At 52.2% G+C, this 26,149-nt stretch overlaps 1 protein-coding gene across 3 annotated transcripts in view; it reads left to right on the top strand.

The window, feature by feature from the left end:
• The window catches only part of SMG6 (SMG6 nonsense mediated mRNA decay factor), a 104,566-nt gene that overhangs the window by 56,728 nt on the left and 21,689 nt on the right, over positions 1-26,149 (top strand). For 2 of the 3 annotated variants that reach the window (XM_015646361.3, XM_015646360.3), the window contains exon 13: positions 2,778-2,979. In XM_015646361.3, the coding sequence (XP_015501847.1) occupies positions 2,778-2,979 (202 nt within the window). Of the gene's footprint in view, positions 1-2,777; positions 2,980-6,166; positions 7,073-26,149 lie in introns of those variants that run through there. The other variant, XM_033518816.1, reaches the window with a different exon arrangement.

Below are 26,149 nucleotides of genomic sequence, written 5' to 3'. Positions count from 1 at the left end.
CTCCGGCACTGCGGGGTGACACAAGCCAGAAATGCCTGGGAGTGGCCGTGAGGTGGTCCTGGGCAAGGGCACTGGGGAGAAGGAGGCTGACAGGGCTCACAGGTGTTTTGTGACCTTCCAGGGCAAGTGCATGTCCCAGCAGGAGATTCCCAGGTGTCAGTGTGAGCTGTTTGTCCGCGCTGGCGTTGCCAGCAGCAGCAGCTGGTGAATGATGGTGGTGGTGGCAGTGATGGGAGATGCGCTGCAGAGGAGGAGCTGCACCTGAGGGGGTGGCAGAAAATGGTCAGAGCTGATCTCTGCAGTGCTGCCTCTGCCATCACAGGAGAAAACCAGGGAAAAATGCCAACACTACTTCTTTCTTGGCTTTCCAAGGCTCTGCAGGGTGCTGCTGGGGGAGCAGTGCAATGAGAGCTGGCTACCCAGGGAGCCAGCACAGTCTGAGGTTTGACTGAAGTGAGCCCAGGGTGGGAATCTGTCACATCCAGGGCAAATGGGAGATGTGGCAAGGCACTGTCAGGCTGTAGGTGAGGGATGAGGTGGCAGGAGTTGGTCTCACAATCAGGAGTGGTGAGGGGTGCCCTGCTTGGCATTGCTGCTGGAGGGGAGAGGAAAGGGAACTGCTGGGCTGGGTGCCTACAAGAGCATTAGGAGTGCCAGCTCAGTGACTGTTCCTGTGGCATTTTTCTGCCTTTTAATGCCAAGCCCTGTGGAGGGAGGTGCTCCCTGTACTTTATCTGTGCTGATACCTCTGCCACCATCACCTTGGCCCTGCTGTGAATCCCAGTCCAGCCCAGCATCCTGCCGCTGCCCTCTGCCTCCCTCTCACCTTCACTGTCATCAGCATCCCCTGCCTGCAGCTCTGGTTATTAGGAATATGGGTGAGCTCTCTGCAATGTTTCTTTCCCCTCTCCTCCACCACGGTCCCATGCACCTGGCTGTTCCAGCCCCCTGAAAATATCCCCTACATCCCTGCCTGTCCCCTACACCCCAGTGCTCTCATTCCCTGGCAGTTTTGGGCACTTTTCCCGTTCCTTTCCCTGCTGATGCCTCTGCACCTCCTTCATCCCAGCGAGCCCTCGTGGCCATGGGGCCCCAGCAGTGCTATGTGACCAGCCTCAGGCTGCTGAGCCCAGTTGCCAGCAGGGCACTGGGGGAGGCTGAGCCTCCCAAGCCCTGTGCATCTCCCATGGGCAGAGCTCGCCTTGGAGGTGGCCCAGAGCAGCCCTATCACATCCGGTGCTTGTCTCTGCAGCCTGGGCCGGAGGATAAACTATCAGGGCTGTGGGGCAGTGGATCATTCCTCTTATTATTTTCTTCTTTTGCAGATAGGGGTCGTGGAAAGTTCAGTTCCTTTTAACCCTCGCAGCTCTGTTTATTTTCCAGCTGGTAGCACAAACGCAGCGTTTCCCATTACATCACAAAGGGCCTCGGACAGATCCCTCCGAAAAACGTGTTGCAACTGTTTATTTTTTTCCATATTTAAACATTTCTGACAGCCAGACCTGGCTGAGCCAAGCGATGGAGCTTTGTGAATGAACCCAGCTCCTGGTGTCTGTGACCAGAGGGTTTTGAAGGACCTCTTCTCCTTTTCTCCCCTGTAGGATGTGGGCTAGGGCTGGCTCAGGGACGTGGGTGACTCTGCGTTACATGTGTGCTGATTATGTGCTGGGCTGTGATTAATGGCTCCTCATTCTGCCTGGCTCCCAGGACGCTCTTGAAAACAAGATGTTTCATTTCAGTGTGCTTTCCTGGTACATTGATTCCCGTAAATAACCGAGTGCAGACTCTGTCCACCTGGAGCAGTTCAAAGAGCAGGGGGCCTCCCTCCAGCCCTGGGCTGCACCGGTCACTGCTGCACCCCTGGTGATGCTGGATTCCCTGTGCTTTTCTCCAGAGGTGTGGGCTGGAGGAACAGCCTACCAAAAGCACATCAGCCCCAGTTTCCTCTATTTCCTACTTAAATCCCAGTTTACATCTTAAAAAAAAAACCCAGTTGGAGTGTTTGTAGAAACAGGAGGGAGAAGTGCGGTGTGAGGCAGCCTGGTCAGCCGTAGTACCCCCATACTTGTTGCTTGTTTTCCTGCTTTCTCCACACTGGCTGTCCCTGGGGTGCTGGGCCCTCCCTGGGTTGTGCTCACCCATGGGGATGTGTGATGGGAATGTGTGGAAAGCGGTCCAGGGCTCCTGTGTTTACACCCTGGACACCACTGCCACAATGGGAACGTGAGACGTGGCAGAGGCAGCTTTGCAGGTCCCTCATGAGAGGTGAAACCCATGGACAGGAGCAAAGCATGGCTGGGGTTTAACTGTGAAAATCTCTGTGCTGCAGAGTGTGGCTGCAGCACGTGGTCACAGCAGGTAAGAGTTGCATGAAGGAGAGGATGCTGGAGCCCTCCAAGAGCCCCTTCAGCTGCGACAGCTTCGCTCTGTCCTTTAGAACCGAGTAACAAACATCCATGGAGGGAGCCGAGCTCCTGCCGGCTCCGCACGGGGCTGGGGGAGCGGGCAGAGGTGGGCAGAGCAGCAGGAAGGGCGACATCCCGGCAGCTGTCCCCATCCGTGGGGACGGTGTCCGGGGTCAGCGCTGGCGGGCGAGGGTCACGGTCCCTGGTCCCTGCCGGGGTCGGTGCCAGCGCAGCTGCGCCGGGGCCGTCCCGCGGGGCAGGGCAGCAGCGGTGCCTGCCTCGCCTCACCTCTCTGGTATTCGCTGCAGCATTGCAGGCAACTCCCAACGCATTCCAGCCCTCAATTGCTCACGTCTCTCCTCGTTCTCCCAGGGTCTCAGTAGATGTGTGGGCGACGCTGGCTGACTTCTGTAACATACTGACCACAGTGAATCAGTCGGAGGTGCCCTTGTACAAGGACCCAGATGACGACCTTGCCCTGCTTAGCCTGGAAGAGGATCGGCTGCTCTCGGGCTTCGTTCCCCTGCTGGTCGCCCCCCAGGAGCCCTGCTACGTGGAGAGGACCTCGGACAAGGTCAGCAGTAGGCCAAACATCCCCCCTCGATTCCTTCAGACTTTTATTCTTGGGAAGTTTTCTGTGCAAACGGAACACGATTAAGTCATTGAGAAGGGTGTTAAGGGAAAATATCGACCTTTCAGCCGCTGACATCCAGCTCTGTGTCATGAAAACCCCTCTCGACTTCCTCTGGTGTGTGTGTGCTCGCTGGCATGTTGTATATACGATCATTTCCTCACTTGTTTAAATAGTGCAGCTTGTGTTGGCAGAGCTCTCGGTGCACTCCAAATGGTTTGCATCATGCTTAAAGCACCCTCCCCCTCCCCCCGGCCACAAAACTCTGCCTTAGGAAGGCAGCCAGGACTTTTTTCCTTCTCTAAAGAGGAGAGTGATAAATAGGTGACTAGAGAGAAGCAGACACCATGTGTTAACGTACAAAAGGCTTTTAGGAATATGAAGCATTCCCCACTGCCCGCTCTCTATTTTCCTTTCTTTGCTCTAGGAGCCCATTCTAGGCTGAACTTTCCTTTGGCTGTTTGTTTTTAGAATAATGAAATCAGTTCCCTTGTTGATGTGGGGTTTTGGGTCTGCTCTCTGCCACCACCTGGCCAGAAGGGATCTGGGGGCTTCACTTGGAGAACGTGTCTGAGCCTGGTGGGGGATGGAGGAGGCACAATGGCATTTGTTTTGCACGCCCTTGGAGGCACGGCAGGATGAGAGTGGCTCTTAACAGTTTCCTGCTTGGAGGTAGAACTGCAGCTCCAAAAACGTGGCTCATCTGGGAAGCTGCAGTGTCCCCTCCCTGAGGGGTTGATGCTCCAGGAGGAGAAGTGGGGATGCAGAGCAGGTTTCTGTGGAGAGCCTGCGTGTGACATTGGCAAAGTGCCTTTCCCTGTGCCACTTCTTCTTCATGACATTGTCCTGAAATGACGGTGAGAAATTCAGGACCTTTCTCACAGAGGGACCCAAAGGTACAAATTTCTGTTTCACTTCTCTGTCTGCCCCAATCTGTGCTCACAGCACTGCCTGTGGCACGGGAGCACAAGCTCCCACTAAAACCAGGAGCCCTCTCAGTTTGGGGAAGCAGCTTAGTCCAGGAAGTGTCTGTGGAAACATGAATTCTCAAGGCTCTATTTGACAGGGTTAAAATAAGAAACATGCAGTTGCCATTGCTGCCCTAAGGTTAGCCCAGCATGTGTGGTGGCCTCACGGGGGTTCTGCTGAGGACAACCCAAGTGTCCCTGTGCAGAGATCCTTTCCCCAGCAGCCACAAACCAGAGCCCCCAGCAGGCAGGTGAGGTGGCTGAGCAACTCTGGTGCCCTGTAACACATGGGAGGGGGTGGGTATTCCCTGAACTCTGCCTCCTCTAACCACACACCAGTTTATTTGGAGTGCCATCTACCTGCCCTGCCAGGCATTTGCACTCATCTTTGTGTCTGTCCTGTAGCTACACCTGAGCTACTGAGCTGACTTCTCCCTGTCCCAGCTCCCTTGGGTTCTGGTGCTTGGTAAAGAACCTGCACAGCTCCACAGGTAGGAGTTGGTGCCCTCACAACTCAGCACCAGCCACACAGGAATTCAGGAATATCAGGCATGATGTTATCTCAGATCTGCTGAAAAAGAAGGAGGCTTTTCCCCAGAGGGAAACAGCCAGGTCTGGCTGTGCCTTTACCCCTTTATTTCTTTCTGACCAGTGTTTTTATTAATGGCCAGACAGGTGAAACAGCAGGTGTGTGTGTGTTCACCGTGCAGGATGAAGGGAAGGACAGTGAGTTAAAAAAGAGAGTTCAACAACCTGATTTCCAAGAAGGGCCTGGGTGTACTGGGGCTTTTTAGTCTATAGGAAATTCAAGGAAACAGCAGAGAGGAGAACAAGCTGTCCTCCAGCTCCATGCTGAAAGCACAGGAAGGAACGGGCAGAAATTGTAGCAAAATAGATTAATACAAAACTTTAGGAAATGTTTCATACCTTTGGGTAGTTCAGCACTTGAGAGCAGCCTCCTTACTGAGTCTGCAGGAACTCTTCAGTCTTGGAGATTTTAAAAGCAGGTTGAGTGACTCTCTCAGGTACAACTTGGGTTGAGGTCAACACCTTGGAATAGAAGGCAAAGTGACCTCTTTGGATGAGCCTACCCCATTTTCTGCAATTTGGAAACACTCTAGAAAGAGACTGGAGTGGCAGCTGCGTCAATACAGTCAAGTGACTACCCTGCTCCACAAATGTCATCCCTCTGCAGCATTAATGAAGGAGTTACTGGACTCTGCAGGAATGGGGTGTTGCAGAAGGCACTGAGAGGCACAAACCCACATGGCAGTGACTGTGAGCAAGATACAAAAAGGCACTTTCTAGCAAAGAATCCCCCAACCCAACCCATTGTGTGCCATCTCCACTCCACCATCTGCTCCTTGCCCTCCCTGAAGTGTGCAGAGCCCAGGTGAATCCAACACCTTGGCAGTTCATCAGCTCAAGGCCAGCTTGGGCAGGGCTGGGAGCAGCCTGCTCTAGCAGAAGGTGTCCCTGTCCATGGCTGGGGGTTGGAACTGGATGGTCTTTAAGATCCATTCCAGCCCAAACTATCCTGAGCCTATGGGATGCATCTCTGGGCTGTTTGCAGTGGAAGGGTGCATGTCTGTGCTGAGCTTGGTGGCATTTTGGGATCTGTGTCCCTGAGCCTCCAGCAGGCGATGGCAGCGGAGCAACTCTCTCTGGCACTGATTTTTTTTCCCATACTGATTTTTCATTGCTTTTTAGCAGGAGTTATTTTTTGCACCAAATTTCTTTCTGTTGTGTTCTCAGTCTTGGCCCAGTTTTCAGCCCAAATTCTTTGCTGGAGAGGGAATGAGAATGTACTGCTCTTTATATGGCACATTGTGAATGTCTTGTGGGTTCTGGTGTGCCAGAGTGACTCTGGGTCCCTTTTCTACCACTTGCAGGGCTAGGAAGAAGCAGTTAGCTTTTACTACAAGGATATCTCACCTTGCTTGCTGATGTTCCAAATCCTTACCCCATTCTTTTACCCTCTAGCTTCTAAATTAATTTGTAACATTTCAGAGGAAAAGAACCTGTTGAAAGGCAGAACTGGAGGGAATTTGGCTTAAAATGGTGTTGGGCTCTTTACTCTACCAAGAGGGTGGTTGTTTTGTAAGCTGTATAGGACAAACATTGTGCTTCCCACTCCTTTTTGTTCTCCACGTCCCATTTAGCAGATGGAGTGCAGAATTCAGCCAGAGTTTCTCAGTAAGTTTTTGAGCATTTGGCCTGGCTCTTATTTTGAGTGAAAACGTTCTGACTCCGTTCGCTGCCACGAAGCCGCGCGTTCGAATTCCTGCTGGAGCCAGTGGGACACTTAGAGCTTCCCATCGTCTCTTGCACTGTCATTGGAGCTGTAACCAACAAAAGCTGGCTCTGGGGTGAGCAGAACTCGGTGTTGTTTTCCTGGGTGTGTGTGTTGGGCACATCTCCACTGCAGCTTGTGTGATGGAACACCACTGACCGTACCAGTCAGCAGCAAAGTATGCAGCCTGGTGCCTGAGCTGTCAGCTGTGTCTGCAGCCTGTGCAGCCCAGGAGACACTGCCAGGACCTCCCTCACCCAGCCTGGGACCCGAGACAAGAGCAGGGAGCAGCAACCTGGCTGAATTAATGTCGGGAAGGGGGAAGGTGGCAACTGTGGAGTCATGGTGTTGGTAATGGAAAACACTTGGGTCATGTTGAGGTTAAAGAGAGTCCTGGTGATGGTGCGTGGGTGCAGCCCTGGGAACCTGGGGCACGTCCTGGATTCCTCAGCTCTCGCTGGATGGTGTTGTCTCGGGAGCATCCTGCTCTGCAGTGACCCCATGGAGCTCGTGGCAAAGCTGGAAGAGGGCTGCAGATATCCCTGATGTGGAGCAGAGCAAGTTCTCCTCTCTGCATGGATCACCCACTTCCCTGCAAGCTCTTCAGGTGTGCATCCCCCAGGCCCGTGCCTGCAGCACACCCTGTGCCACATGCCCCAGCCATGGGCAGATGTGGAGGAGAAAGTGTTAATGTCCCTTCCCACAATAAACCTCTCTGCATGGGGGGTCCTGAAACCTGAGCCTGTCTCTCCTCCCCCAGCCCTGACACACGTTAATAAAAGGTTTTTAAACGCCAATAAAAAGGCAGCAGCCCCAGCTCACCAGGTCCGGGGCCCAGGGTCCTTGGGAAGGCACTTCACAAATGTGTTTTTTGCATTTTCAGGCTTTTGGCTGGTGAATAAGATTGAGGAGAAATACTCCTTCCCCTGATAACAATACAGTGAGACGCAGGATCAGCAGTGTGTGGATTAAAACCAGACGGTGCATGATTAATACATGTGCTTATAGGGCCAGTCACCGTGGTTCCCTCCTCTCAAACAGAAAGGCACTTTTTTCCCTTTCCCTCATGTGTGGAGTGGACTGTCTCAGATACTCACCACTCAACTGGTCTCAACCCTGTCTCACCTCACCAGCCAAATGAAAGCCCTAAAACGCGAGGCTCTGAAAATTAATTAGCAATATTTTACTGCCAGACCTTACAAGCTGGGTATTGAGTGGCTCCTCCAGCTCCAGGGTGGCCAGTGAGCTTCCCACACTTGGTGCTGTTCCTTGTTTCACTCACCTGTCAGTGCAGATAGCCTAAATCCCAAGCTTTATTCTCCTTAGGAATCCCAAATCTCCTTCCTCTGCACTGTCCATCCCAGGTGGATAGTTCCAGTGTGACCCTCTCTCTAGGTGCCCCAACACAGATTGGCAGTAGCCTTTGGATTTGCTGTTCAGGAGCTAATTATTATTGAGACTTGGGCTAAAATTAGTCCTGTCTTGTTATTCACTTCACTTATTTACGGTATTTCAGTCTCCCTAAGACTCTCAGAGATCTCTTGGCAGAGTGTAGTCATGTCTGATGCCTCTTGGAAAGGGAGCCCCAGGTTTAAAAGCCCAGGAGGAGTAGCTGTTGGAGTGACTGGGCTGTCATGCCTCTCAACACCAGGCTTTTTGTCCTTTCTGAGACCTAATGGCTGCTGGAATGCCAGGGATTAAATCCATCTTGGATCTAGTGGCCACACTACAGTGATTTTGGGAGGACTTTTTGCAAGGCATCAGAGAAAAGGTAGCAAGACCCAAGTCTCTGAGAGCACAAACTCTTTGTAAGCAGAGAGAAAACCCCAGTGAGCAAATGTAACTGTTTTTCTCAGCATCCTTTCCATATTCCCATTCCATAGCCTTGGAGCATCTCCCTCCAGCTGGCAGGCAAATGCTCTCAGCCCATGAGAGAGAGAGAGCTTCCAGCTTGGAGTTTGCTCCAGAGAGGAAAAGGGAAACTGTGAGCAGGGATCAGAGCCCCAAGTAGGAGAGTCCAGTGAGGAGTCATCCTTGAAAAACTCCTTCCATTCCTGCCTGCCTCGGTTTCCAAACAAGCCGTGAAAGATCCCTGCCACAGGCAGCCCTGCTCGGAGCGGAGGAGCTCCTCCTGGCAGGAGCTGGCAGCCCCGAGGCGGCAGAGTAAGAGATGTTTACATTTTCTGACCAGTATCTGAACTCCATCCCAGCCTCGACCTTCCCTTTCATGTGGTGCCTTTGGATTGTAAAAGGCAATTAAACTAAATTATGGGCCATGTTGGAAGATGATGTCATGGGGTGATGGAGGAGAGGCGGGATTTTATGCCACTGTGAAGGTGGCGTGGGGAACATCACCTGCTTTGAGCTCCTCAGCTGTCCTTGGCATCACCTTGACCCACGAGTGCCAGGGGCTGTGTGGGCACTGGGAGAGCCTCTCTCTGCCTTTGCCAGGTGCCTTGAGCACAGTGGGAAGTGCCAGGCTCAGTCCACGTGCCCAGGTCTGGGTGGCAGAGGAGGCAATGCTGGTGTCTGTTTTAAATGCAGCATTGTAGCACTGGGCACAAGTCCTGTCCAGTGACTGCTGCAACATCTCCTAGGGTTGTGCAGGGCATCTTCCAGAGAGGAATCCTGTTCAGTTATCATTTGGCCTCAGTTTTTACTCACTTTTTAAGCTAAGAGAGTTCTGAGGATATTCTTAAAATTGAGTTTCTGCAGCTGAAGGTAAAGGAAACCAATGGCAAACAAGCACTAGCACGACACAAGAACGTTGAATCCAGCACTGGAGAAATCTGCAATGTGGAATAATAGTTCAGCCTCTTGAAGGGGGGGGTGGGTTAAAAAGAGGAAAAAAAAAAAAAAATACAAACTGCAATAAATCTAGTGAGTGGAATCTGCGGGAAATGATCCCATCTGGAAAACTCCAGTGCTGGTGCTGCTGAAGGCTTAAGGAGCGATGCAGATCGCAAAAAGCAAAGCCTGCAGTCTGAGGATGACAGGCTGCTTAATTGATGTCCATTGCAACTGGTACTCTGCCAGTTTATGTTGGCCAGCTGCCAGCGTGCTGTAATTTTGGGGCCAGGTGTGAAGTGTTTCTGTTCCATCTTGTTCCCAAGCACCTACAGAAGCCTCACACATCTCACTCGAGGCTGCAGCCCTGTAGGAAACAGCTGTACAGGTATAGGTGAAAGGAAATGTCACAGCTGGGCTGGGAGCCCTCCCCTGTGCCTTGCCCAGGGCTGTGTTTGGGGCGCCACCCCCTCCCCTCCGCCCCCACACTGGCTTTGGGGAGGTGGTCACTGTCACAGGCACACCTGCCTGTCTGTCAGCAAGGTGCTTTGAACCTCAGGGAGCTTCTGGGAAGAATGTACAGGTCAGAAACCCCCTCTTCAAAGAGGAGCCCACGGTGGTGTGCGTCAGTTCTGGGAGTGGGGAATCCAGCCCGGGAGAACCCTGGATCCTGGCAAGCTGGGGAAGCTGTGGCCATCTCCACTGGTTTTCTCTCTCTCATGAAACCACAAGAAAATTTCCAACAGCAGGTCTTGTAGAAAGCACAAACCCTTGATTCTGGAAGGCTGAGAACCCTTCACGATCCTCAGCAAATTGTCACCAGACCCCATTTCAGCTGCTGTTAAAAACATGCATTATTTCCTGGCTAAATTTGCTTTGTCTCAGTTTCCAATAACTGAATTTTGCCGTAGGTTTGGAAGTTGTGGGTTGCTGCTCTGATATGTAAATGTGTCCCAAGTCCCCCCAGTTCCCATCCTGTCTGTTATAAGCTGAATAGATGGAGTGAGAGGCAGGACAGTGCTGGGTGTGGTTTGGATCCCCCGAGCTGCTCTCCTGGTGTGTTTGAGCTGGGACTGTCCACGCTCCACCTGCTGCTCCTCAGGAGGAGGTGACACTGTGCTGTCCCTCGCTCCTCTGTACCCAGGGACACTCGCAGTGTCCTGCAGCCTCTGCTCCTTCCTGCAGGCACAGCTGGGCATGAACTGTGTTAAATAGCACAGGGTTTGTTGCTAAGTAAGTGACTGAGCAGTTGCAAGTTTCTGCCTGTTAGTGAGCTGCTCTCTTGAAAGCCAGGGAGGGTTTGAGCCGGTGTCTAATCTGTTGGCTTTATCAGGAGAGCTTTTCTTTGTCCAGGTCACTGAACCTATTGTTAAGCAGCATAAGCCCAAGCAAGCTTCCCTGCGGCTCCGCCAGCACTGCCCTCCTGTTTACACTGACATTTTAAGACCTCTGCTGACCAGATTTTAATCCAGGCCGTATCCTGTGCACTGCAGTCTCTAGGGCATAGCAGCTTTTCACGTCCTCTCGCCCCGGCTGTGCCGAGCGCTCGGGGCTGCTGACGCACGGCCGTGGCATCGGGCTGCGAAACAGCGCTGGAGGCAGCAGGACTTCAAAGCCCTGCAGCCCCTTTGCCACAGGCAGGTGTGAACAGGTCCTCCTGTAGCCCTGGGCAGGCAGGGTGGCGAGGAGGAGCAGATCTGCCCCCCTGTGCAGGGCTGGGGTCCCAGGGGTGAGGGCTGCGTGTGGGAGCTGCAGTCGCACTGCGAGGTGAGGAACCAGCACCTGCCAACGTCTTAAGATCCAATTCCACGTGTTCCCTTCAGCCCTCCTGTCAGGGAGAGCCAGAGTGGCTCTGTGGTCTGGGCACAGCTTGCAGGGAAGTAGAAGATGCTGCCTTCCAGGCAGCCCCATCTCCTGCGGGGAGAGGCAGGGAGGGGAGAACCAGCAGCTGGTGGAAACAACTTTCCCTGTCCCTGAAATGCCTCTTTCCTGGCATGGGGAGGGAAGGAGCACTACCACAGTGCGTGGGGAGTTTTCTCAAGTGTCTTGTGATGTTTCCATGCCTTCCTCCCCAGCTTTGGATGCACCTCTGCCTCTCCTCCAGGCTCATCTTGGACGGGGTGCTTCAACCACAGTGTGAGCTCCAAGTGAATCAGGGTGTGAGCTGTGCACGTGCCCCAGCACGTGTCGGGTCTTCAGCCAGCCCTGTACAGCTTGGCTCTGCTGTCAGCTGAAGGCTCTTTAAAAGTGTTTTCTGGAAGTGAGATGGGATCATCAGCTTGAGGCAGAGACTGACAGGATAAATCAGCCTCGTCCCATGCCTGGGGTTGGATCTTTCCGAGTGGATCAGATGACGCTCGCTGTCCAACGTCCTCGCTTGTGTCGTGCTCAGGTTTGTGTAATGAGATGGGAAACTCACTTGTGTTTAGTCCTTTTGTCCTAAAACCTGCTTCCAGGGCTTCAGCACGGATTCTTGGTAAACGGGAAATGTCCTATTCAAGAAACTTGCTGACTGTGTGTTCCTGGAGTTGGGAATAGTGGAGTGACCTAGGAAAAGAGAGTCAGACCACGTGCAACACCTCCTTGGAGCACCCTTCACTTCCTTGGGATTTTGCAGTGGGAAATGGCCTTGTTCCTGCTGCTTCAGCACCCAAATAGCACAAAATCTGCCACCTCTTGGGAGGACATCAGGCCCAGAGAGCGCACAGCCCTGGCTGTGCAGAGGTATTGCCATGGCTTTAGTGTACTTGGAATGACATATCAGAGCCCAGACCTCGTGGAATTTGCTGATTAGTCTATAAGTGTATTGAAAGGCCTCATTAAAACACCATTAATGCTGGATCCTCTCCCAATGAGCCATCTCTTATTACTACCCAGAGAAACTCTGAGGAAATGGAAAGGCTGCTCTGGCTGGCTGAGCTGTCCCTGGGCATGAAGCGTGGCCTGAGACAATCTTTGTTCTGCTCAGGTGCTTTGGATCACATGAGAGGTCCCTGGGACTCAGGGTTGCATCTTTGCCTCACACTTTGCCAGATGGATACGCTGCCACCTCTGCTCAGACTCTTCTTTCTGGTACTAAACTCAATCCTTGACCTGACTCTTGGCCTCTGCCCGTGGCTCAGCTTTGGAGGGACCCTCTTTCATGTTTTGTCATTGCCCAGCTGAAATGCTTAAATCCCATCTGAGGGCGAGGGCAGCTGTGGTATCCACCAAGGCAGCTATGGGAAGGACCTCAGGAAACCCGAAAAAAGACCCAATTAATAACTCCTCATTGTTATCCTGAATAAGAAAGATCCACGTCCTGCAGAGCTTGCCAAAGAAGTGGACGGGGTGGAATGCAGGGAGTGGTCAGCCCAAATAACAGATGGGGATCTACTCTGTCTCTATGGGAGACGGAAGGTGACCTCTGTCATTGAGCTTGGAGTCTGCTCCCCACGTTTCTGCTCCCAGCTGGAGCTTGTGTTGTTTCTGTGGATGCCAAATCCGTTTGCCAGCGCTGGGCTGGGGCTGGGTGAGGTTGGAGAGCCCAGCTCCTGTGGCAGGACAGAGCTGTCACCCTCAGTGCCCTCCTGCTGTCACATCCCAAACCCAGGAGAGAGAAGACACCACCATAATCTTATTTATTGCTTGTTTTGTGGGGTTTTTTTTCTCAAAGTCATTGAAGTCAAAGCGCTTCCCAGGCATTAATGAACATATCTCCACAACACGTTGTGACAGAAGGAAAAGCAATTTCCTTCTTAGGGATTGGCAACAGAGGTACACAGGGCTGAGGGACTGAGCTGGTCCCACAGGAAGCCTTGGCTTCAGATTGAGAACAAACCCCTGATACCCAGGATTTCAGGCCAGTGCCTCAGCCCCAGGCACCCCTGTCCCTTAGGAAGATGAGGGGGTACTAAGGGAAGGTTCATTGGGAAGCATTAAAATTCTTCCCAAACACAGACCCCACATGAGCAGCCTGACTGCTGCTGGCCTGGCTGTATCTGTGGTGGGACATGAAAAATGCTGGATATTTAATCCAGCACATCATTTAGTAGCATTTTTCCCCATAACATATTTGCATATATTTCCTTAAACATAAGGTAAAAGCCATAATTTATTTAAATTAACAGAATTTGCCTTAACATTTTACATACCAGCATTTTACATAAAGCATTTTCTCCACCATATGTAACAAATATTTGTCTATATGTTTATATATTATGAATAGTGACAACTGTAGTTCTTATTTGTAGCCATTTTGTTGATTTATTTTTTTAAACTTTCCCAAAACTTCATTGTACTTGGAATAGGTAGATGCACATATAAACACAAGCTCTCAGTATGAAGACAAATGTGTTTTCTGAGGAGTTACTGCCTGCCTGCTCTGTGAACAGCAGAACAGATTTACATTCTGGTTCCGTATTTATCTTAAGCATAAACGATGTGATGTTTATTACAGCAGCCATTATTAGGGAAGGAAGGAGATTTATGTCCATGCATAGAAAAAGATGGCAGTTTGCTACATCCTTCCAGAGCTGTGTCACTTCACCTCATACCTGTTCCACTCATGATTCCCAGGAAAAGTGAGCCTGGAGCAGCTCCCCAGGGTGTGTCAGGGATTTTGCCTGTCACTGTGCATTTCTGGGGCTGGTACAGTCACCTCCCAGCTGTTGGTGATGTGCCACATGTCTGGTGCTGAGGTCACTTCTGAAGATCATTTTTGCGCTCTTAAGTCACCCAGATGCTTCTCGAACTTGCACCCATTGCCAGTTTTTATTATTAGCTCCCTCTAGTACCAGTAGCTTTTTTTAGTTCTAATGAGCAAAGATTTAATCAGCAGTGATCTGAGCTTTGCAGAAGCCTTGTGGATGAAATGCTCTCGTCAGTCCAGGCCGTGGGAGCTGAATTCGCTCAGCACTTGCCTGTTTCCACACTCACAACTACAGCTTCTATTTAGACAGGAGCATAGTCACCAATTTCCCTGTGGCTTGAGTTAGTGACTGTCCTGATGTGGGGAAGGAGAAATCCTCCAGGTCTGCACATTTGGGGAGTATGGAATACCTGCTAGACACACCTTTCTTCCTGGGAAGCTCTGGAATCTCTGACCCTGTGGAGGTAGCAAAGACCTCACCACAGCCACTCTCTGCTCCACAGCATCCTCCCCTTTCCAGGATAAAATCCATCACTTTGGAGAATGGTTTATTTAAGTGAGGTTTTTTTTATATGGGGATTTTTTTGTGTAAAATGAAACATCTTGGCATAGTGAAGTGTGAGGACAGGAGAGAATTTGCTGGAAATTCTGAGAGACTTAGCATGCTTGTGCTAATGGGACATAATTTCCACCCTGCCATGTCTCTGCTCATACAGACTGAGAACATGGGCTGTTCCTCCTCGTGATGAAATCCTGGAAGCCTGGTTTACATGGAAGAGGAAGCCTTGGCAGCCTGTTACCCCTCAGAGATGCCCCATCCTGTCCTGGGCAGTGCCACCCCTCACTGCTGGCACCTCGCTCCTCTTGTTCCCTCGGGCAGGATTCCCACTTCTCAGCTCTTCCCAGATTTCACCTTGGTTTCCCCCTTTTTAATAGGAATGTTTGGCCTCTTGCACTCAGGCTCGGGGAGGAGCAGCTTGTTTCTGTAGCTGGCTTGGTGCCAGATGTCATCACTTCAGGCAGTGCCACGCTGCACATCTTCAGCAGTTTGAAATGGAGAGACAGAGAAAGACAGATAAGATCAGCAGCTTTAGGTGATGGCATTGTTTCAAATAAACCATGCATGACCCAAAGCTTCCACTTCAAATGGGGAATGAAATTGCTTCATCCTTTGACAGCTTGCTCCATGAAAGAAATTTATCTTCACTTAATTGCTTTAGATCCCAAGAGGCTGTGTATAGTAATTTCTAGGAGATAATTATATCAAATTAAAAAAAATATGTGACTATCCAACTGCTGAGCATGAATGCAGTGGCCAGAGAGCAGGGAGGGAAGAGGCACCAGAGCTGAGCCTTGCTCACAGATCCCTCTCCTCATGGTCCACAGGCACTGGGAGAGCACAGGAGAGTCTGCCTGCGAGGCATTGCGAGCTTGGAGCTGGGAATTCTGCTCTCCCAGAGCACCTTCAGGAGCAGGGAGGCAAAGGGTCATGGCAGGGATGTGTGTCACCCATGCCTTGTCCCTTGTGGACAGAACACCTCGCCAGGAGAGCTTGGCAGTGCCTCCATCCGGTTCGTTCTCCCGTGTGGATGTACAGTAGAGCTGAGGAGCAAGAAAGCTTGTTGATTTAAAAACATGTATATTTAGAAGCAGAGTGTAAACTTCCTGCCCAGGCTGGGATTGGATTCTTGACTATGTTTGAGTTTCCAGTTTTCATTTCCTTTGCCCTCATACTTAACATTGTGTATCTCCCAGAGTGTGCCCCAGACTAATCTCTCTCTAACCCTCCCTTGCCCCGCATTTTTCTGCCATTATTTGCACATCAGTTCCAACTCTTCCAGGAAGCAGCATATCTCCTGATTGTCACTCCATGCCACAGCTTAGCTGGGCTCCTGCAGGTCTCCTGTGTCCCTCTGGAAGTGACCTCAGAGCCGGGCCAGCAGCAGGGACAGAACTGCTGGCAGTTGCCATCCTCAGAGAAAGATGGGCTCTTGGCACAGGGTTTAAAATCCTGAAGGGATTTCATTCCTCTTGTTAGCTCATGGGAAAGTCACTGACCAGTCCCAGCAGGGCTGAATCCATCCTCTAAGTCTTCTCTTTCTCTCCTTCACATCAGGCTTCACGCCCTCCCTGACTGCTCCTTGTAACAGCTCCTGCCCTGCCGTTGCCTTTACAGCCCATATCCTGGGGACAAAGAGAAAGTTGTTCCCCCCAGGGCTGTGACAATTTTTTGTGTGTGATCCTGCGTGGGCTTTGAAAGGGTTGACAACAATCCTGAGCCAGAACTGAGCTCCTCCCCAGCCCTGTGATGTGCAGGCTGGTGTTTGAAGTGCGGTGCTGCTTCAGCTGTTCCCAGGAAGTCTGCAGGGGAACCGTGTTTGTATTAACGAGGTAAAGTCCCCGTGTGTTTCTGGAGGGGATCTGCTCAATGGGCTCTTTGATGTCATCTCAGTTTTTGGACTTTCATCAAATAAATCTAAAAAAGAAATGTTTTGGCTTAGCCCAGAACATTTGCACCTGAGCAAGATGACCTGTGGCTGTGCTGGTGTCTAAGGGAGAAATCCGTGGCCACCAGTAGAGCTGTGGCCTGGAGCAGGGAGATGGAGGCTGCTGCTCCCAAAAGCTGCCTGGGTTGTCTCAAGCAGTGGGAGAGTTGTCACATGTAAAAAAGCTCCTCAAAGCAGTCCTCAAACACAGCACTGTCCCCCCATGCTGATCTAGGTGCTGCTCGTGGTTAATTTTATCCCACCTTGGGTGCAGACAAAACTGAGTAGTTCAGGCCATTTGTGCCGTGCCATTTGAACTACCTCTCCCATCTCCCTGTGGTTCTAGAGCCCTGAGATGTTATGTTGGGATGACTGCCCCTAAATATCCTCAGATCTCATGTGTTGTCTCCTAGTTCAGACCCCACAGTGCTGCCATGAGGTTTATATTGAATCATGGGAGTGTTCAGTTGCAGGGGGGTTGGAACCACACCATCTTTAAGGTCACTTCCAACCCAAACCATTCTGAGATTCTTGGTCCTGGCTGCCCAAGCCCAGTTCCCTGACAGGTCACACATCCTGATCTTAAACTCTAGCTTCTTGTTAACTTTTTTATTTTTGTATGAGATGTCCTGACATCAGAATGGGTAGCAGATGTCCTTGGCACATCAGAATGGGTAGCAGCTTTCACTTCTCTCCCTGACAGCCTCTGCAGTCCAAATAGCCCTTGTCCCTTTGTGTCCTCGTTCTGGGGATGGCAGAAACTGGCAGAAGAGCATTTAAGGAATGGAGTATCCAAGGAGCTCATCTGGCTGGAAGCTGCTGCTCACAGCAAAGTCAACGTTTTTGTTTCAGAGGCCACGAGTGAACGAGTTAATGATGATCCCAGATGGCTTCAGACTTTGCCTCTTGCCACCCCTTGCTGTTCCCCCAGGATCTCAGATGGTGGCGGGAGATGAAGTAAAATTCTAGAGTTTATTGTAAAGTTCATCCCTCTCCCTAAATCGTGCTGGAACTTGTGTGTGCTGTGTTGGCAGCTTCAAGGGGATGCTACCTGGTAATTAATTAGTTGTCAAGAGACAGCCCAGAGCTTCCAAGTCTTTATATTCTTGCTAATAGAAATTGCTCTGATTACATTTTCCCCCTTGGCTGGAGGGATGAGGAGCAGGATGGTCCACGGGCAGCTGGAGCACGCCTGCCTGGCCTTTGTTGGGACTCCTCTGAACGTGCTAGCACATGCTTCCATGAGCACAAACCCTGAGGGAGCCCACTCCTGAGCCAAGGCTTTGCCAGCCTGTTCCTCTCATGTTTCTCATCACAGACTTCCCCTGCCTTTGCAGGTGAGCCCTGCCACAATTTCCCTTCAGCTGCTCCTCAGGGTCTTCCCTTGGCATCACCGTTCCCTTCCCCTGCCCAGACAGAGATGCTTTGCATGTGCTTTTAGAGCCTTTTTTCTGGGCTAAGCTTAGAGAAACATTCAGTGTCTACAGAGGTTCCTTTCCTGGTGTTTTCCCTCAGCCTCACTTCTGCTTCCATTTCATTTTTATCTCCATGTTTCTGCAGCTAGTTGTCAGCAGATGATTTAGGTTTTTACCTGCAGAGTGTGGTCGGGGAGCGGGAGGTGCCTGGATTTTGGGCTCAGCCAAGCAAGGCACTGGTGCTAAGCTGGGTTACCTTACCCAGTGGTTTATTAAAGAATCATTTCCAATCCTTGTGCACTAGTTCGTGTTTTTCCCATCTTTTTTTCAGATTCTCTGCTAACAGCTGACAGTTCCCCTTCTCCTCCTCTCTGGGCAGTGTCTGAGTGTCTCCCAGCAGCCTGACACCTTGAGCAGGCTCAAAATTAGAATATTAGGAGCTGAACTCCATCATTCATCCTTCTGCTTCTCTGGTCAGCACCACCACCTCGGGGGCAGCAGTGCACGACACCCCAGCTCTTTGGGAGGTGTCAGTCCTCGCTCTGCAGCAGCTCACAGTCATTTTCCATTTCAGTGATGTGCCCAAAATCCAACCTTCCCGTGGCTCCGGGGAGCAGCTGCCTGGGCTGGGCACTCAGGAGAGAAGCAGCCCAGCCCACGGGTGCTGCAGCAGCTCCCTGGAGCCTGCCTGATCCCAGGAAGCTTGCCTGAATCCCCAGTCCCGGCCGGGGATGCAGTGCCGGATGCTCTCACGCCTGCCGGGGCCGTGCCTTCCCTTCCCACCCCCGGGGAGCCCCGGGAGGAGCCGGGCTCTCACCCACCTGCCACGGCCGCCTTTGCAGACATATGGGCCCTTGTCTTTGTGTTTGGTTTAGTGTGGGAGGGCTCCACGCTCAACTCCTGGAGCTTTTAAGCTATTGTTAGTGCCGAGCCAGCAGCCGTGGCAATTTTACAGGCATGGCCCCATCCCTAACAAAGGCAATTAGGATGCTATTCTGTTGGAGCTTTGGGGATGAGAGGTTTCTAGTGTCTGGAAGGAGCAGTCTGGAAAGGGCATAATCTAATGCAGAAGATGAAGACAAAGGCATTTTGGAGGCAGGATGTGGGGGAAAAAAGGGGCATGAGATGCTCAGAGGGAAGAGATGCTGCAGGATTGGGGAGCCCAGCAGCTTGGGGTGCAAGGGTGGAGTGAGCAGAGGAGCAGCAGAAATACAGCTCTGGCCAGGTACAGGGAGGTGTTTCTACTGAGGTGGGGTGAAGGGGGAAGGGCTGGGGGGAAGGGGGGAAGGGGAAAAGTTTGGTGCCCTGTCCTTGGGCAGGAAATGGTGGTTATGGTGAGAAAAGTGTGGGGTGGAAAAAGCCCCAAGGTGCGACAAGCACTAGAGTGTGACCCTGCAGAGCAGTGAGCAAAGGAGATGGAGGTGACAGCTGGGGCAGGAGTGTCACAGGGCTGTGGAGTGATCTTGGAGGTGGCACAGGAGGGCTGGGGGAGCAGGAGAGGGTCACAAGGGCCACCAGCACCATGTGGTTTGGTGCGATTCACCCAGGGCAAGTCAGGAGGCCGTTCCCAGTCACAGGGCTCGAGTTGCATTTCTTGCTGCTGGCTCCTTCCTCGCTTGGCTTTTCCAGCATCTGATCTGAGTGTTTGTTTGCTTCCAGTGATTTCAGTTGTTTTCTATTTTAGCTCCTGACCCCGAGTGCCTGGGCTGGGGCAGGCAGGCACCGTTTGAAAGCCGCCACTTGGCGGCAATAACTGTTCGAGCCGTGGAGCAGCACCCATCTAACCCCTCTTTTCACACACTCGGAGCTTCCCAAACATTAACCTTTGGATTAAAATTTTCCATGCTTGGTCTCTCCCCAGATGTGATGTCTGAGCTTTGGTTTGGGTTCATGTTTTTCCTGTTTGCTGGATTCATATTATGGGAGAATGAAAGAAATACTTTTCCCATTTACAAAAAAAAAAATAAAATTATAGTCTTCATTTATTGGGGTTTTTTTATCATTCAGGGATTCACCAAAAATGAAGTTTGAAGCCAAAAATAGTTAGGTTGGCTGCAGCAGGCTGTTGTGACAGCACTCAGGGAAGTGCCAGAGCTCCAGGTGTGTGGCACCGTGGGTACCACCAGCACAGCCCACTCCAGGTACGTGCAGGCACTGCCAGCAGAGCCAGGAGAGCCTTGCTGTGAGTCAGCCTGAGTAACTCCAGATCTGGAAGAGGGCGTCTGGCTTTTTGTTTTTGAGAAAAGAGGAAAAAAAAAAGTTGTTTTTCAGGCTCCACATGCAGGCTGCCGATGCGCCGGGGTGAGTCAGGCACAGGGCTCATCACTGCACCGTTCCCAATCCCCTGCTCCCTGTGCAGCTCCTGGCAGGGCCAGGGGATGCCCTGCACTCACCCCGGGGTGGCAGAGCTGTGGCTCAGCTCCTGCCCCTATGCAGCGTGGCTGTCACTGCCCTCCTTTGCAGGACAACCTGCCTGGTTTCATCTGATATCACCAAGTAGCTGCACTGTTCCTTGTCCTGAAGCCAAACACTCAGATCCCGCTCTTGACACCTTCTTGTCCACCTTGGACAATGCTCTGCGTTTCCCTGGGTTAATTGTTTTTTATTTTTTGCTGGCTGCTGCACCCCTCCTTTGTGCTCCAAGTCTGCTCTCTGCTCATCGGGTGGGGACCTGTGCTGCTCACACCAGCGCTTGTAATGTCTGGCCTGCAGCTCTGCCAGAGGCCAGAATTGGCTCTCAGTGCACGGCTGGATCGCGAGGACGGTGTTAGATGGAGGGTGGGGTGAGTGAATACCCCTCTCTTCCTACTGTGCTTTCAGGAAATGTCTCTAATGCAGCTGTAAGTGTGAATGAAGTCAAAAGGATGGATCGGTGCCCCCACTCCAGCCTACCCCACTTGTCAGGACCCATCCAGAGTCCCCACCCTATTGTTCTGCTTCAGCTCCTCCGTTTCGGGGCAGGGGCCCTGCTCTGCACTCAGCATCCCACTCCCGAGAGGAGGAGCTCTCCCGAAAACAAAGACACAGCGAATAGTTTTCCTTTCCCCACCAAGCCAACGTTCCAATTCCTCCTTCCCTTCCCTAGGTGTGTTTGCAGCTCTTGGCCCAGCTGGAAGCGAGCAACTGCAGGACTCAGGCCATTAATCATTTGCCAGAAGAGCTGAGTATTGGGTATAAGTAGCAGAGCTGTGCTCGCTGCTTCCTTAAAGCAGAGCAGGATCCTCACGGGCCAGAGCTCACGGCCAGTGCCGAAAGTTAACCTCTGGTAGGCTGAGGGAGCATGTCCTGCTTGGAGCAGCCCCTCCTGGAAGAGGACACGGGCTCTCAGGCACAAGAACGTCATCAGGAGTCCCCTAAGTGGCAGCATTTCACTGTAAAGCAAAATAGAGCATTTGTCTGTCCCTGAAGTGGCTGCTGGAAATGGTGTGAGCCGCTTCCCGCCCTGCCCCTGGCTGGGAGCGTGCTGCCAGCGCGGTTCTTGTGGCAGGGGGGGAAATGCCAGTGTTGGTAATACCTCTGGGGCTGTGGTGTCGCTGCCAGGGGAACGCTGGGGCTGCTGTCCCGGCTGTGGTGTCACTGCCAGGGGAACGCTGGGGCTGCTGTCCCGGCTGTGGTGTCGCTGCCAGCCAAGCTGTGGTAGCATTTTTCTGGTGTTATTCCATTGCCTGCTGTATCCCCACCCTCTGTTTTCAAGGGAATTCAACGCTGGCCCCGACAGAGCAGCCGGCAGTCGGAGGAGCTCCTCCCTGCACGTGGCAGCCCCGCAAGCTGCCCTTTCACCAGGGCTTTGTTAGTTCAAAGCAAAGCTGCTTCTCTTTCCACTTCCAAAACTGAGGAGAGGCAGAGTGCCCTGAGCTTCCCAGCAGCATCCAGGGCTGGTGGGGCGTGCAAGCAGCACTGGGGCAGCTCGGCACTGACGTTGCTCCGTCTGGTTTGTGGAGCTGAGGTTTCTCATCCCATGGCTCTGACTCAGGTATCTGTTTCCTCTGATGTGGGCAGCCAGCACTGGAGCTTTTGCCCTGGGCACACTGTTGTTTTGTGTCCCCCAAGGGGTGGTGGGAGCTGTGGGAGAGCTCCCAGATCGCTGCCACAGGCCAGTGCTGTGCATCCCTGAGATGGGAAAAGCAGTGTTGCAGGAGCAGCATCTCTGTGTTCTGAAGTTCCCCTAAAATCAGTGGGGTGAGCATCCAGGTTGTGTCCTAGACTAAAAACTAGACTTTCCTTCCTAGTCTGAAGGAAATTAAATATACACACAACTTGACTCAAGCCAGTGCTTAAACTTAAACTCAGATTTTGGGCTGCTGCTGGGTGTCAGCTCAGGGACCCTCAGCTCTCTGCTCCCCATCCAGCTCCATGGAACAGCAACAGCAAATTCCTTTGGCACTGGATGCTTAGGAGGGATCTTTTATGGTATTTATTTGGCTGCATTTTCCTGGCCAAACGGCCTTGCCTGAATTCAATACCATTGTGCCACTGGCAATAACCACTCTGACCAGTTTACCTAGAGAGGGATCCCAGTTCAGCAGGTTGGGATTATCACCCGCTGAGAATTGCCGGTGTTTGAGGAAGTGAAAACCCCCGTGGGAGGCTGTGAGCAGTGGCCAGGTGGGAGCTGTGCTGCTTTAGGAGGTTTTAGTGGTTCTCATTAAAACAGTCTCCTGTAGACTCAGTTTCCTAAAAGAAGAGGAGAAAATTCCAAAAGCTTTCATCCCAGTTCAAGTATCCACCAGGGCAGGGAGCTGTGGAAGTTACGGTGGGATCTCAGATGACATTCTCTGGAAAGAAAACTTAATAGAGTGCAAGCATGAAATGCTCAGGCCAGAGCAGCTGTGCCCTTTGCAAGGGCTTGGCCAGTGCCTGCACCTCTCCCTCTTCTGTACTGGGTAAGGACAGGCAGAGAGGGGGAAATCAAGGGTCTGCTGGAGGAGCCCCTCCACTTTGGAATCCTTTGGCACCTCCATGAGATATTTAAATGACAGACAGACATATAGGGATCTGTAAATAGTCATTTGGTGCCAACTAAACCGCAAAGAAGATACAGCATTTGTGGTCCAAGGAAGTTTAAATATTTGTGGTCAAACTTAAAATTCGACATAAAACTCTCATCTGCGATGGAAGGCGGCCAGGAACTGCATGGAGAATGTATAAGCTGTGTAAACTCACAGAAATGGCTTCCCAGCCAGCTCTGCCAGGACCAGGCAGAATATTCCAGCTCTTGCCTCTCTGCCTGAAGCAGAGGTGATGCTGGAAGGGCAAGAGGTGGATGGTGCAGGCTGGGCAGGTGGGGGCTGTCAGGGTGAGCTCTGGTTTGCACCTTTTTTATGCTGTTTTTAACTGTAGAGTTCCATCCCTGCCCCCCTGTTCCTGTGTTGTCATGCTATTCCTTCCAGCACCTAACTTCCCACTGGCACAGCACTCTGGTGCTTTGTCCTGTGGGACAGGAATCTCTGAGTTACTCTGTGAGTGAAATCATGGGGCAGTTTCTCGTTGTCTCCATGTGGAAGTCCTCGGAAAAAAGTTTGTGCTGTTGGTGAATCTTCAGGGTTTCCTCCTTGTGAGCCCCCAGCAGGGTCAGCTCCCTCCTGCCACTTCTCCAGAGACACATTCTGCATCAGGGAGGGTGCCAGATAACCACAGCACTGTCCCCACAGCATGGGCAGCCTGGACTGGGCTCCTGCCCTTTTTTTATCTCCACATATCCTACAGAAAGGGCTCTTTCTCAGGGCACTGTCGCAAGAGTGTCCTGAGATTTGCAATCGAGATGTTGGATTGAACATTCATCAGCTGCATTTCCCAAATTCCAGGAGAGACAGATCCCAGTCCTGGCACAGCAACACAGTCTCTGGTCACCAGTGTGGCCCCACGAGCAGATGTACCCAAAAAACAGCCGGGGTGGAGAAGTGTGGGGGTGGCCCTGCCGTGTCCCCAGCTCCAGCGTCCTGTGGAGTGGTGGCCTCAGAGGAAGGGCAGCGTGTGGCCGCTGAGAGCAGAGCACTCGCCTTTCCCTTACTAAGCAATCCTCCCTTCCTCCACCAAAGAGCCTGCTAACCACTTTCTTATCTGTCTGAACTCTGCAAAACAATCTCTGGCAAGGCAGGCATCCTCCGAAATGGCAGAGGAAATAAATTCTCCCAGTCCCTGAAAAGGAAAAGACTGGAGGCTCCTGCGGCAGGGAGAGCAGCCCATGCCCTGTGGAAGCTGTCAGCGGTGCCATGTTGGCTTTGCTGAGGATGAGGAGCTTGCCTTCCTCCTTCCCCAGCCTGGGACCACGGGTTAGGGGCAGGATTTCAGGGATTTGTCTTCCCCGGTTTGTGTTCCAGTAGGATTTGCAAGGAGGGAGCAGAGCGGGCTCCTTTGGACTCGGCTTTACTCTGTGGCCTGACTTCTTTTCTTTCCTTCTTTCCTTGGGAAGTTTGGGGATGTGCTGGGGCACAGGAGGACACTGAGGTGGCTGTGACAGGGAGTCCCTGTGTGTGACTCACTGTTTCTCCAGGAGTCATCTGCCTCTTTCACAGCTGTGATTTTTCAGCCCCTCGTTCACATGACAGACAATTAAAATGTGTGTTCCTCTGCTCAAGGCTTCACCTTGAAGAGCAGAAATGCCCTGGATATGCCACTGCTGTGGGGATCAGCACATGTGGCCATGGTGGGTGGAAGCAAATTCTTCAGTGAAAATTCCTGCCAAAATTCCTGCAGTGTCTTACTGGAGACACCATTTTGCACTGTGGAGGAGCCCACAGCCCTTGCTGAGCTGTTGGCAGCACTGCCTGAGGACACGAGGAGAATCAGACACTCACAAACCAGATGAAACATCCCCGTTACTCACTGGAAACTTCCTGCATCCCGTCACCTTCTCTGGGACTGCTCTAGTGGGGGTAAAATTAAACAAGCTGTAGAGCCACCTCCTGCCTACGAGGTGTCAGATGCAGCCTGGAGCCAACTGCTCCGTACTGCAAATGCTGCTGCTCCCTGGATCTGACAATGAAGCTCTTTAGCACATTTAACAGGTGAGTAAGACATTAGGGCAAGTCTTTCCAAGCATCAGCGAAGGCCAGAAGCTTGGTTTGGAATCCAGCAGGAACTTTCCTCTCCTGGCTGTGTAGCTCCAGGGAAGCAGTTGGTCCCAGGCTGGGCTGTGTCAGCTCTCCAGGCCATCCTGGGCACAGGAGCTTTAGGTGGATCTGGAGGATGGTTTTTCACCTGGAACATCTGCTTTGGCTTTGGTGTTGACTCTTCCACAAAATTAACTAAAGGTTCCTGCAGAGCCTCAGAGGTATTTTGGCTCCAAGCCCCAGAGCTGCTCACAGCTTCCCCCATGTCACTGAGTCTCAGGCTGATGTCCTGCAGCTGCCAGCAGTGACAGGTACCAGAACCTTGCAGGAATCTGTGCAGGCTACTCAGGGCTTCTTCTGGTCTCTGACCCCAGAAATTGGGTGACTCAGCTCAGATGCATCACTTTGCACCTTTGTGTCACCCATGTGTATTCTGTGCATCACTGCACTGGATGAGGCAAGCCCAGCAAACCCTGGTGATGGTGGGCAGCTGGCTCCCTTCCCGTGCTGCTTTCCAGCTTTAGAGGCCAGTCCTGGCTGAGCTGTGTGGCCTTTAAAGCTGGAAACACGGAGGTGTTTGCCAGGCCAAAGCACATCTGCTGTGATGACTCGTCTGAGACTGTGTGCCCCAGTGCAGAGGCTGGAGCTGTGCCTGTGTGAGGCTCAGGATGCTGGGAGAGAGTTTAGGATAAGACATGGCCACACTTTCTCTTTGGAGAGTGGTTCTTCAGCTGTGGCCACGGGGGAGAGCAACTGGAATGGTTCTTCTGGACTTCTCTGTCTTCCTTGGGTGTTTCTCATGCTCCTCTCTGTGATGGAGCATCTGGCATGGATGTGACAGATCCTTTCCCCAGATGTGCTCTCTGGTTGGTGCAGAGGATCCAGCAGTGAGATCCATCCAAGCCAGAGGTGCCTGGGTTTGGTCCCTGCTGCAGCCACAGCTGCTTTTTGGGGTCACACACAGCGTTGCAGGGAACCACGAGCCTGCTTTTGGGATTAGTTGAAATTAAAAGTTTCTCTCAGAGACCTGTGGCTGCAGGCAGCTCTAAGCTGCTGAAACCAGGGTTACACCCAGCTGTGAGTGCCCAGCTGGGACAGACACCTTGGTCCTCCCTACCCAGGTGGCCAAACCCCTCCAAGCTGTATTTGGGGCTGGGCAGAGCAAGGGGCTCCCAGAGCAGTTGGGCTGTGAGGAGTCCAGGGTTGAGCCCAGCCCAGCTTCTGTGCAAGCCTGTGAGATTAAAAACCAGAAGGGATGAGACCAAACGAGACGCTTTCCTCGGTGCTCCTCCTCCTCCAAGCTGGCTCCCCGGGGATGGGAGGAGGCAGCCCAGGGCACAGGGAGGCATTGAGCCATAGCCTGCCTGGATGTTTTGCAGGGTCAGTGCAAACGTTTTGGCTGGGCAGTGCAGTCACTGTGTGGTTTGATTGTTTGGGACTCACTGGGTCTCAGCATCGTTCAGCTACTTCAGCTAAGACATG

Source organism: Parus major, chromosome 19 (assembly GCF_001522545.3).
Source record: "Parus major isolate Abel chromosome 19, Parus_major1.1, whole genome shotgun sequence".
NCBI classification, from domain to species: domain Eukaryota; kingdom Metazoa; phylum Chordata; class Aves; order Passeriformes; family Paridae; genus Parus; species Parus major.
Note: the sequence above shows the minus strand (reverse complement) of the source record. Positions and strands in the feature narration are given on the sequence as shown.